The following is a 9,946-nucleotide window of genomic DNA, read 5'->3' as shown; positions in this document are numbered from 1 at the left end:
CACGTCCTTGGGGAAGAACCCCCCCACGTGGCACAGCAATGAGGTCTTCATGCCCACCACGGCTGGTTGTCCTTGGATGGAGATTGTTGGGGCAGCTGGAAGGAGAGAGTCACTGTGTCATGAGGGAAATGTTGTGGGCCATTTGTGAGTCAACCCATGGGATCAGGCTGGCCATGCACCAGGAATGCAGGGGAGACTTTACCTCCTGTGGCCTAGACACAGGAGCCCGGGAGGACCCTCCAGGCCTCCATCCCTCTGCTCCTTGGTGCCCCAGCTCCTCCAGGAGGAAAGGAGCATTTTCACTGCATAATGCAGCCCCTCACCATGATGGTCTGCAGCTCAGCCCTGCCTGCATGCTGGCCTGGAGCAGGTCTGTGCTATCGTGGAGAGGGGACAAGGGAAGTGCCTCTGTGTCTGCAGTCAGGGCACCAGACAGGTCCCAGCATAGGCTCTTACCTAGGATGACCAGGGGGAAGTCCTCCTGCAGCGGCTGCCCCAGAGCTGCATGGTGGATGTGGCAGGTGAAGACACTGCCAGTATCACTGAGAGCGGGGGTGAAGGTGTAGGTCAGGGTGAGGTTGAAGGTCCCGTCTGGGTTCCTCTGGGGGCCGGAGCGGGTGGAGTCCTTCAGGACCTGCCCATCTCTCAGCCAGGCCACGTCCACGTCCTTGGGGAAGAACCCCCCCACGTGGCACAGCAATGAGGTCTTCATGCCCACCACGGCTGGTTGTCCTTGGATGGAGATTGTTGGGGCAGCTGGAAGGAGAGAGTCACTGTGTCATGAGGGAAATGTTGTGGGCCATTTGTGAGTCAACCCGTGGGATCAGGCTGGCCATGCACCAGGAATGCAGGGGAGACTTTACCTCCTGTGGCCTAGACACAGGAGCCCGGGAGGACCCTCCAGGCCTCCATCCCTCTGCTCCTTGGTGCCCCAGCTCCTCCAGGAGGGAAGGAGCATTTTCACTGCATAATGCAGCCCCTCACCATGCTGGTCTGCAGCTCAGCCCTGCCTGCATGCTGGCCTGGAGCAGGTCTGTGCTATCGTGGAGAGGGGACAAGGGAAGTGCCTCTGTGTCTGCAGTCAGGGCACCAGACAGGTCCCAGCATAGGCTCTTACCTAGGATGACCAGGGGGAAGGTCCTCCTGCAGCGGCTGCCCCAGAGCTGCATGGTGGATGTGGCAGGTGAAGACACTGCCAGTATCACTGAGAGCGGGGGTGAAGGTGTAGGTCAGGGTGAGGTTGAAGGTCCCGTCTGGGTTTCCTCTGGGGGCCGGAGCGGGTGGAGTCCTTCAGGACCTGCCCATCTCTCAGCCAGGCCACGTCCACGTCCTTGGGGAAGAACCCCCCCACGTGGCACAGCAATGAGGTCTTCATGCCCACCACGGTTGGTTGTCCTTGGATGGAGATTGTTGGGGCAGCTGGAAGGAGAGAGTCACTGTGTCATGAGGGAAATGTTGTGGGCCATTTGTGAGTCAACCCATGGGATCAGGCTGGCCATGCACCAGGAATGCAGGGGAGACTTTACCTCCTGTGGCCTAGACACAGGAGCCCGGGAGGACCCTCCAGGCCTCCATCCCCTCTGCTCCTTGGTGCCCCAGCTCCTCCAGGAGGAAAGGAGCATTTTCACTGCATAATGCAGCCCCTCACCATGATGGTCTGCAGCTCAGCCCTGCCTGCATGCTGGCCTGGAGCAGGTCTGTGCTATCGTGGAGAGGGGACAAGGGAAGTGCCTCTGTGTCTGCAGTCAGGGCACCAGACAGGTCCCAGCATGCAGGCTCTTACCTAGGATGACCAGGGGGAAGTCCTCCTGCAGCGGCTGCCCCAGAGCTGCATGGTGGATGTGGCAGGTGAAGACACTGCCAGTATCACTGAGAGCGGGGGTGAAGGTGTAGGTCAGGGTGAGGTTGAAGGTCCCGTCTGGGTTCCTCTGGGGGTCGGAGCGGGTGGAGTCCTTCAGGACCTGCCCATCTCTCAGCCAGGCCACGTCCACGTCCTTGGGGAAGAACCCCCCCACGTGGCACAGCAATGAGGTCTTCATGCCCACCACGGCTGGTTGTCCTTGGATGGAGATTGTTGGGGCAGCTGGAAGGAGAGAGTCACTGTGTCATGAGGGAAATGTTGTGGGCCATTTGTGAGTCAACCCGTGGGATCAGGCTGGCCATGCACCAGGAATGCAGGGGAGACTTTACCTCCTGTGGCCTAGACACAGGAGCCCGGGAGGACCCTCCAGGCCTCCATCCCTCTGCTCCTTGGTGCCCCAGCTCCTCCAGGAGGGAAGGAGCATTTTCACTGCATAATGCAGCCCCTCACCATGCTGGTCTGCAGCTCAGCCCTGCCTGCATGCTGGCCTGGAGCAGGTCTGTGCTATCGTGGAGAGGGGACAAGGGAAGTGCCTCTGTGTCTGCAGTCAGGGCACCAGACAGGTCCCAGCATAGGCTCTTACCTAGGATGACCAGGGAGACGTCCTCCTGCAGTGACTGCCCCAGAGCCCCATGGTAGACGCGGCAGGAGAAGACACTGCCAGTATCACTGAGAGGCGGGGGTGAAGGTGTAGGTCAGGGTGAGGGTGAAGGTCCCGTCCAGTTTCCCTTGGGGGCCGGAGCGAGTGAAGCCCTTCTGGACCTGCCCATCTCTCAGCCACAGCACATCCACGTCCCTGGGGAAGACCCCCCCCACGTGGCACAGGAGCGAGGTTTCCACACCGGCCTTGGCTGCTCGTCTTGGGATGGAGATTGTTGGGCCAGCTGGGAAGGAGAGAGTCACTGAGCCATGCTGGATTGGGGACAGGGAGTGCGGGAGTCACTCTGCGGGGCTGGGCTGGCGCTGAGCCACTGAGGCCATGCGGGGCCTGGCCCTGTGTCAGTGCTGATGTTCACCTGCCAGACCCCCTGGGCAGGGGGCAAGGAGCCTTTTGGGCCCGGGGGTCTGGAAGAAACAAAGGGAAGAGGACAGCGCTGCCCGTGTGTCTGGCAGCAGGAGATTGTGCCTCCCGCAGCTGGCACGTGACACCCGTACACGTGTCCCCTGCATGAGGCTTCCCAGTGCTCCTGGTTAGAGACCCAGAGCCCCCCCATGGCCAGGGTGGGACAGGACATGCCAATGAGACCCCCGATGTCTGAAACACATCGCACACTTGCCCCCTTGTACAGCTGTGCCATGGGTCCATGTGCGTGTGCCACCTCTACCCACACCCAGCCCCAGTATGGCCACGACCACGGCTGCCTCCCAGAGCCCCGGTCTGGTCCTCACCGAGCAGGTGCAGGGTGGTCTCTCCCTGGTGCTGATGCTCCCTCTGCCACACGACACACTTGTACACGCCCGTGTCCCACGGGGTCACCGTGGCCAGTGACAGGGAGGCGTCTCTACTTTGCAGCTCCTTCTCCGAGGGCAGGCTGGCTCCGGACTGGGCCTGGCTCCTGCCCCGGTCGTACCAGGCCACCTTCCGCTCCCCGAAATACCACTGCACCCTCAGGGAGTCCAGAGCCACCGGCCCCCCGACAGAGAACCGGCACTGCAGCAGGGCCCCCGAGCCCAGGCGGGCCCAGGAGGAGGGCACAGTGGTCACCTGGACCTTGGGGTCTGCACAGGGGAGAGGAAGCAGCTGTGAGGCCCCATGGGGCTGGGCCAGGCACAGGGGAAACACTAACTGGGATGGGCCATTTCCTGCAGGGGCCTGGTGCCACAGGACAGACCCTGGGGTGGGGGCAGGAGCCTGCTGCGCTTCGGGCATTATGTGACTTCAGAAGAAGATGCTGAGCTGCATCTGCAACATTGTCCCATGGTGCACCCACTCCAGACCCTGCATACTGCTCCTGCCCTGTTTACTCCCCAGAGCCAGGACAATGATGGGGAACATTTTTGCCAACCGCTGTCCTCTGTGCCAGGCCGTTTGCCTGGTTTGCCAGGCTGCCCTGTCCCTGGCTGTACACCAAGGACCCTGGGTGCCCATAGAGGAAGTGCTGGGTGTGAGGGGCAGGTGCCTTTTGCGCTGTGACCACCTTGGGGTTTGGTACTTACTAGGAGCCCCAAACCTCTCCTGCTTATGGGACACCCAAACAGTGGCAGATTAATGTGTCCTGGGGTCCTGGACAAACACAATATTGCAGGCCCCCTCCCCCCATGAAAGCTGGGCTGCAGGAGGAGGGGCCCCTTCCCCTCTGGTGCAGGCAGGAAGCTGGGGGAACCCTGCCAGGCTGGGGGTGGGTGGGCACATGCCCCCTCTTCTCCTTGCTCCCTGCCACACCTCCTCTGTTATGGCCAAACACACACACACACAGAGGCATGCGCACACAGGCATGCACACAAATGGGTGCACACTGTACTCTGCACATGGACACACAGACACAAACATACTCTGCCAGCCATGAACACACACACATGCATACACACATGCACACACACGTGTGCACAGATGCATGCACACACAAGTGCACACAGGAACACACACAGACATACACGCAGATGCATGCATGCACAGATACACACACAAAGAAAAACATGCATACAGATGCACACACGGATGCACACACACACGTGGAGATTCAGAGGCACACCGGATGCAGTGATGTGCGGACAAATGCACACACATCCATGCTCACACATGCACACACACACAGATGAACATGTAGATGCACACACATGTACTCACATGCATGTGCACAGACACATGCACTTACAGAGATGCACACAGATACAAACGCACACACATAGGCATGTGTACACACAGAGAGACAGAGAGAGACGGAGACAGACACACCCAGCCACATCCCTTCCCCACACAGGACCTCCCCTCTCCCCTTTTCCATCACTCTGAGACAGCCCCTCCCCTCCCTTCCCTTCCCTCCCCCCTGCCACCCCCGGCTCTGCCGTGCCCCTGCCTCACTGGCCCCTGCTGCCCCGGGTTGGCGGGCGCTGCTGCAAGGCTGTGTTTGTGCAGCCACACGCGTGCACAGGCCTGGGCCGGGCGGTGCTGTGGAGGAGCCCGGGCCCCGGATCGGTAGTGGGCCCTGGGCTCGTGCCCAGCTACATCGTCCATTAATCCGCCTGTGGGCCCACAGTTCCCCGAGAGCCGGGCCGTTGTCTGCAAACACGGGGCACCGGGATTTCTCTCTTCCAGGTGTGTTCAGGAGATGGCACCGGCTGCCCCTGCACGGGGCTGGACACGGCCAGCACAGCCCGGCCCTGCCCCCTCGCCCCAGCAGAGCAGACCTCTTACCTACTGTCCTCGGGAAGAGACTCAGGAGCAGGGCCCCGACCCAGAGGTTCAGGCCTGAGACTCCGGTCCATCCTGGCACAGCCATTACGTCCTCTCCTGCCAGGCAGCGTGGATCCCTGATCCGTACTTTGTACTTTCATTTTCCCCCTGTGGCAGGGAAGGGCTGGGAGAAGGGGCCAAGGTGCAGCATGGAGCCAAAGCTGCTCCTCCCACACCCCCAGGCCCGAGCCAGCCCTGGCCATGGCCCTGTGGGGAGCAGGGGAGGGTCAGCCCTGAGCTCTGCACACCAGTGGGACCCGCTGCTCCCCACGGCCAGGGGTAAGTGCCGAGGGGCCGTGTGCTGCTTGGGGTCCGGTCCCTCGGTGCCACCCCTGTCTCCATGTCCCGGGACCCCCAGCTGCAGTGGGCATGGAGCACCCCCGGGCTACGGTGACCACCTGTCCCGAATGGGGCAGGACAGTCCTGGAAAGGGAGCCTCAAGTCCTGCTGCCAGGCTGCGTGACTGTGGAGCAGCATGTCTCCGGGTTCAGTACCATCGTGCAGGGAACTGCTGGAAACAGTGGGTTTCCCCTTGCAGGCCGGCAGCGCTCCTGCCTTCCTGGGGCTGCTGGGGGCTGCCAGGAGTGGGATGGAGGGGGCTGTGGTCATGCACATGCCTGCACTCATAGAATTACAGAATCACTGAGTCGGGAGGGACCCAGACAGATCATCGAGTCCGACCCCCGCCATGAGCAGGAAGGAGCACTGGGGGTGGGAGGGGTCATAAGACCCCAGCCGGGTGCCTGCCCAGTCTCCTCTTGAAGATCCCCAGGGAAGGTGAGAGCACCTCTGGGAAGCCTATTCCAGGCTCTGGCCACCCTTACCGTGAAGTCGTTTTTCCTAATATCCAACCTAAACCTGTCCCCCCTCAGCTTGTGCCCATTGTTCCCGGTGACTCCAAGGGGGGCCCTGGGGAACAGACTGTCCCGGAGTCCCTGCTGGTGGCCCCTGATAAGGTTGTAGGCAGCCACACGATCCCCCCTCAGCCTCCTCTTGCGGAGACTGAAGAGATTCAGGTCCCTCAGCCTCTCCTCATAGGGCTGGCCACAGAGGCCCCCGACCATACAAGTGGCCTCCTCTGGACCCTCTCCAGGTTCCCCACGTCCCTCTTGAAGTGCGGTGCCCAGAACTGGACACAGGACTCGAGCCGCGGCCTGACCAGTGCTGCATAGAGGGGGAGCAAGACCTCTCTGGACCTGTTAGTGATGCCCCTGTTGATGCAGGACACGGTGCGGTTGGCTCTGTGGTCAGTAGGGGGCGCTCCTGCGTTGAGCCGCCCACCTCCCGGCGCCCGACCACCTGCCAGGCTCTGAATGCCTCCCTGGGGTGGCTTATGTCCGGCCGACCCCTTCCTGGAGCACATATGCTAGCCTTGGGGTAACGTAGCTGCCACCACCCCAAGACGGGAGTCTCTCGGCCCTGTGTCCTCGGGGAAACACAGGCCTAATAGTCTGACGGGTACTCGACCCGGTACAGGCACTTGGGGCACTTCCCCAAGTCCAAGGGCAAAACGTATAGTCTCCCTTAGTCCGCAGACCTAAGGGGTCTCTTAGGCATAATTTAGACCCACCCCTCAATAAGTCTCCCACACCGGTCACAAAGGAGGACTTTATTGATTACAGGGGTAGGGTGAAAATAGGGTACAAGATTGAGAAATATCTGAGAAATCCTAGAGAGCAAACAGTGTGGCTGAGGTAGCCTTTTGATCACGCATCTGAGTTACTGCCAGCTAGATATCTATCAGATCTCGAGCAGCTTACTCACAAGCATCTTCCAGAGGCTGGTGCTGTTTCCCTTTGGGGGCAGGCAGTTCCTTGCTCATGAGTACTGGGGGAGAGAGAGCCAGTTTCAGATAGTCTGCTCCTCTGTGTCCCCCGCATGGCTGCTGCCCCCTCTTCCTGGGCAGTCCTAACCTACATAGCCCCCGTGACCTCATTCACCTGGTCCAGTGGAGGTCAGCTCCGGTTGGCTGTCCGTCAACCAATTTGAAATACATCACTAGTTGCCAGGCAGATTCCAGCCCACCAGGTTGATGCCCCTCACCCAGGTGGCTGATGCCGGTCACGTGGGCAGAGGGAGCAGGTCCCCCCTCCCTCAGGACTGCAGCCAGCTCAGGTTACCTGAAGAGACAGGCTGCGGTGTGACTCCTCCGTGCTGGCCCATCTAATCACAGTCACAGAGCAGAGATTTTGGGAAGAAACCAAGGTGGCTTTCTGCCACAGGCTCTGCCTATTGCTTTGCCGTGTTGGCGACTCACATTCATCCTGGAGTCAATCGTGACTCCAAGATCCCTCTCTGCCTCTGTGCTGCCGAGAGGGGCAGCCCCTAACCTATACCCATCATGCTGGTTCCCTCTCTCCGGGTGCAGCACCCTGCACTTGTCCTTGTTGAACCGCATCCTGTTCAGGTCTGCCCACTTCTCCAACCTATCCAGGCCTGCCTGGACGCGCTCCCTGGCTGCCCATGGATTCACTTTACCCCACAGCTCGGTGTCATCAGCGAACTTGAACAGGGTGTGGCAGAAAGCCACCTTGGTTTCTCCCCAAAATCTCTGCCCTGTGACTCTGTGTTTAGATGGGCCAGCACAGAGGAGTCACACCTCAGCCGGTCTCTTCAGGTAACCTGAGCTGGCTGCAGTCCTGAGGGAGGGGGGAACCGGCTCCCTCTGCCCACGGGACTGGCATCAATTACCTGGGTGAGGGGTTTCTACCTGGGGGGCTGGGATCTGCCTGGTAACAGGTGATGTATTTCAAATTGTTTGGCTGACAGCCAACTGGGGCTGGCCTCTACTGGACCAGGTGAATGAGGTCCCGGGGGCTGTATAGGTTGGGAGGGGGAGGAGGCTCGCTCTTCTTTCTTCGGCCATGAGGTGAAGCAGCAGGAAAGCAGGGGAGACAGAGGAGCCTTGCCATCGGGACCCAGCTCTCTCTCTCACCCCCAGACTCCAGAGGGGAAACTGGAGAGCTCTGGAAGATGCTTGTGAGTAAGCTACTCGATCGGATTAGCTATCTAGCTGGCAGTAACACACATGCGTGATCAAAAGGCTACCTCCGCCACACTGTTTGCTCTTTAGGATTCCTAAGATATTGCTCAACCCTGTACCCTAGTTTCCCCTACCCCCTGTAATCAATAAAGTTCTCCTTTGTGACCAGTGTGGGAGACTTATTGAGGGGTGGGTCTAAATTATAGCTAAGAGACCCCTTAGGTCTGCGGAGTAAGGGAGACTTTGCTTTTTGCCCCCTGACTTGGGGAAGTGCCCCAGGTGCCTGTACGGGGTTGAGTACCCGTCGGACTATTAGGCCTGTGTTTCCCCGAGGACACAGGGCCGAGACAGTCCCTTCTCGGGGTGGTGGGGGCGACGTTACCCCCAGACTAGCGAGTGTGCTTCGGGAAGGGGGTCAGCCGGACGTGAGGCGCCCCAGGGAGGCGCTTGGAGCCTGGCAGGTGGTCGGGCGCAGGGAGGTGGGCGGGTCAACGCAGGAGCGCCCCCTACTGACCCGCCTCACAGGGTGCTCTCCACACCCTCGTCCAGGTTGCTAATGAAGATGCTGAACAGCACCAGCCCCAGGACCGAGCCCTGGGGGACGCCACTGCCCACCCCCTCCCAGGTCGACATTGACCTGTCTATCACCACCTCTGGGACTATTTGATGTCCTCGTGATTACGCGGTATTAACAGCCAGTCTCCTCGGGTCACCTGCGGATGGCGGCCGGTGGTAAATGTGAACCCCGCACCGCAAATGAGGGGCAGGGAGGGAACTGATGGTGAGACACCCCGGAAGGGGTGAATCCCGCTGGTCATTGTTCTTGATGGCCGGTCTCTGCCGCGAGGGACGACCAGCACCAGAAGACATCAACTAAAACAGTTCAGAAGGAGTAATTCACTGCCGTCAGTCACTCGATGTCTCCATGGTGGTTAGTTTGCCACCCATGTGACCGTGCATTCATCAGTGCCGCAGCCCCTCAGCTTGCCCACCAGAATTGGGGGGGACACTGTGTCGAAGGCCTTCTGGAAGTCCAAGAAGATGACATCGACTTCCTCCTTCACATCTAGGCTCTTTGTTACCTGGTCACAGAAACAGACCAGGTTGGTTGGGCAGGATTGGCCTTGCATGAACCCATGCTGGTTACCCTCAACATCACTTCCTCTGCAGGGCTCTCACAAATGTGGCCCTTGACAATTTTTTCAAAAACCTTCCCCAGGATAGAAGTGAGGCTGACTGGCCTGTAGTTGCCAGGCTTTTCCTTCCTCCCCTTCTTGGAAATAGGGACCACACTGGTCCTTTTTCACTCCTCAGGGACTTGACCCGAGCACCAGGAGTGCTCGAACAACCGTGCCAATGGCTCCACAATGACACCAACCAATTCCCTCAGCACCTGCGGATGAAGGTCATCCGGGCCCGGTGACTTGGACACATCTAAGCACTTCAGGTAGTCCCAGATGGTAGGGCTGGAAGGGACCTCAGAGGATCATCAAGTCCAGCCCCCAACCCTAGGGGCAGGAAGTCAGCTGGGGTCAAAGGATCCCAGCAAGATAGGCATCCAAGCATTTCTTGAATGAGTCCAGAGTAGGTGCCTGCACCACATCTGGGGGGAGTCTATTCCAGATCTTGGGGGCTCGGACAGTGAAGGCATTTTTTCTTATATCCAGCCTGAGACAGTCTTGGAGGAGTTTATGACCGTTGCTCCCTG

At 59.8% G+C, this 9,946-nt stretch overlaps 3 protein-coding genes across 3 annotated transcripts in view; 1 reads left to right on the top strand and 2 right to left on the bottom strand.

The window, feature by feature from the left end:
• LOC149865305 (uncharacterized) overlaps positions 1–9,946 on the top strand; it is a 136,889-nt gene that overhangs the window by 105,985 nt on the left and 20,958 nt on the right. The gene's annotated exons all lie outside the window — the stretch shown is intronic.
• On the bottom strand, positions 1,202–2,079 carry LOC149865308 (signal-regulatory protein beta-1-like). The gene is made up of 2 exons (XM_090046278.1): positions 1,784–2,079; positions 1,202–1,419 (listed from the first exon to the last, which is right to left on the bottom strand). The coding sequence occupies exons 1-2, from the start codon at positions 2,037–2,039 to the stop codon at positions 1,202–1,204; spliced, it is 474 nt and encodes a 157-aa protein (XP_089902404.1). The 5' UTR covers positions 2,040–2,079.
• On the bottom strand, positions 2,528–5,327 carry LOC149865307 (tapasin-related protein-like). Its single transcript, XM_090043341.1, has 3 exons — positions 5,217–5,327; positions 3,251–3,580; positions 2,528–2,745 (listed from the first exon to the last, which is right to left on the bottom strand). Exons 1-3 carry the CDS (start codon positions 5,299–5,301, stop codon positions 2,528–2,530), a joined length of 633 nt encoding a protein of 210 aa, XP_089899467.1. The 5' UTR covers positions 5,302–5,327.

This window comes from Crocodylus siamensis, chromosome 4, assembly GCF_052110815.1.
Source record: "Crocodylus siamensis isolate JL-2025a chromosome 4, ASM5211081v1, whole genome shotgun sequence".
In the NCBI taxonomy this organism is placed as follows: Eukaryota; Metazoa; Chordata; order Crocodylia; family Crocodylidae; genus Crocodylus; species Crocodylus siamensis.
This window is presented reverse-complemented; position numbering and strand designations above follow the sequence as displayed.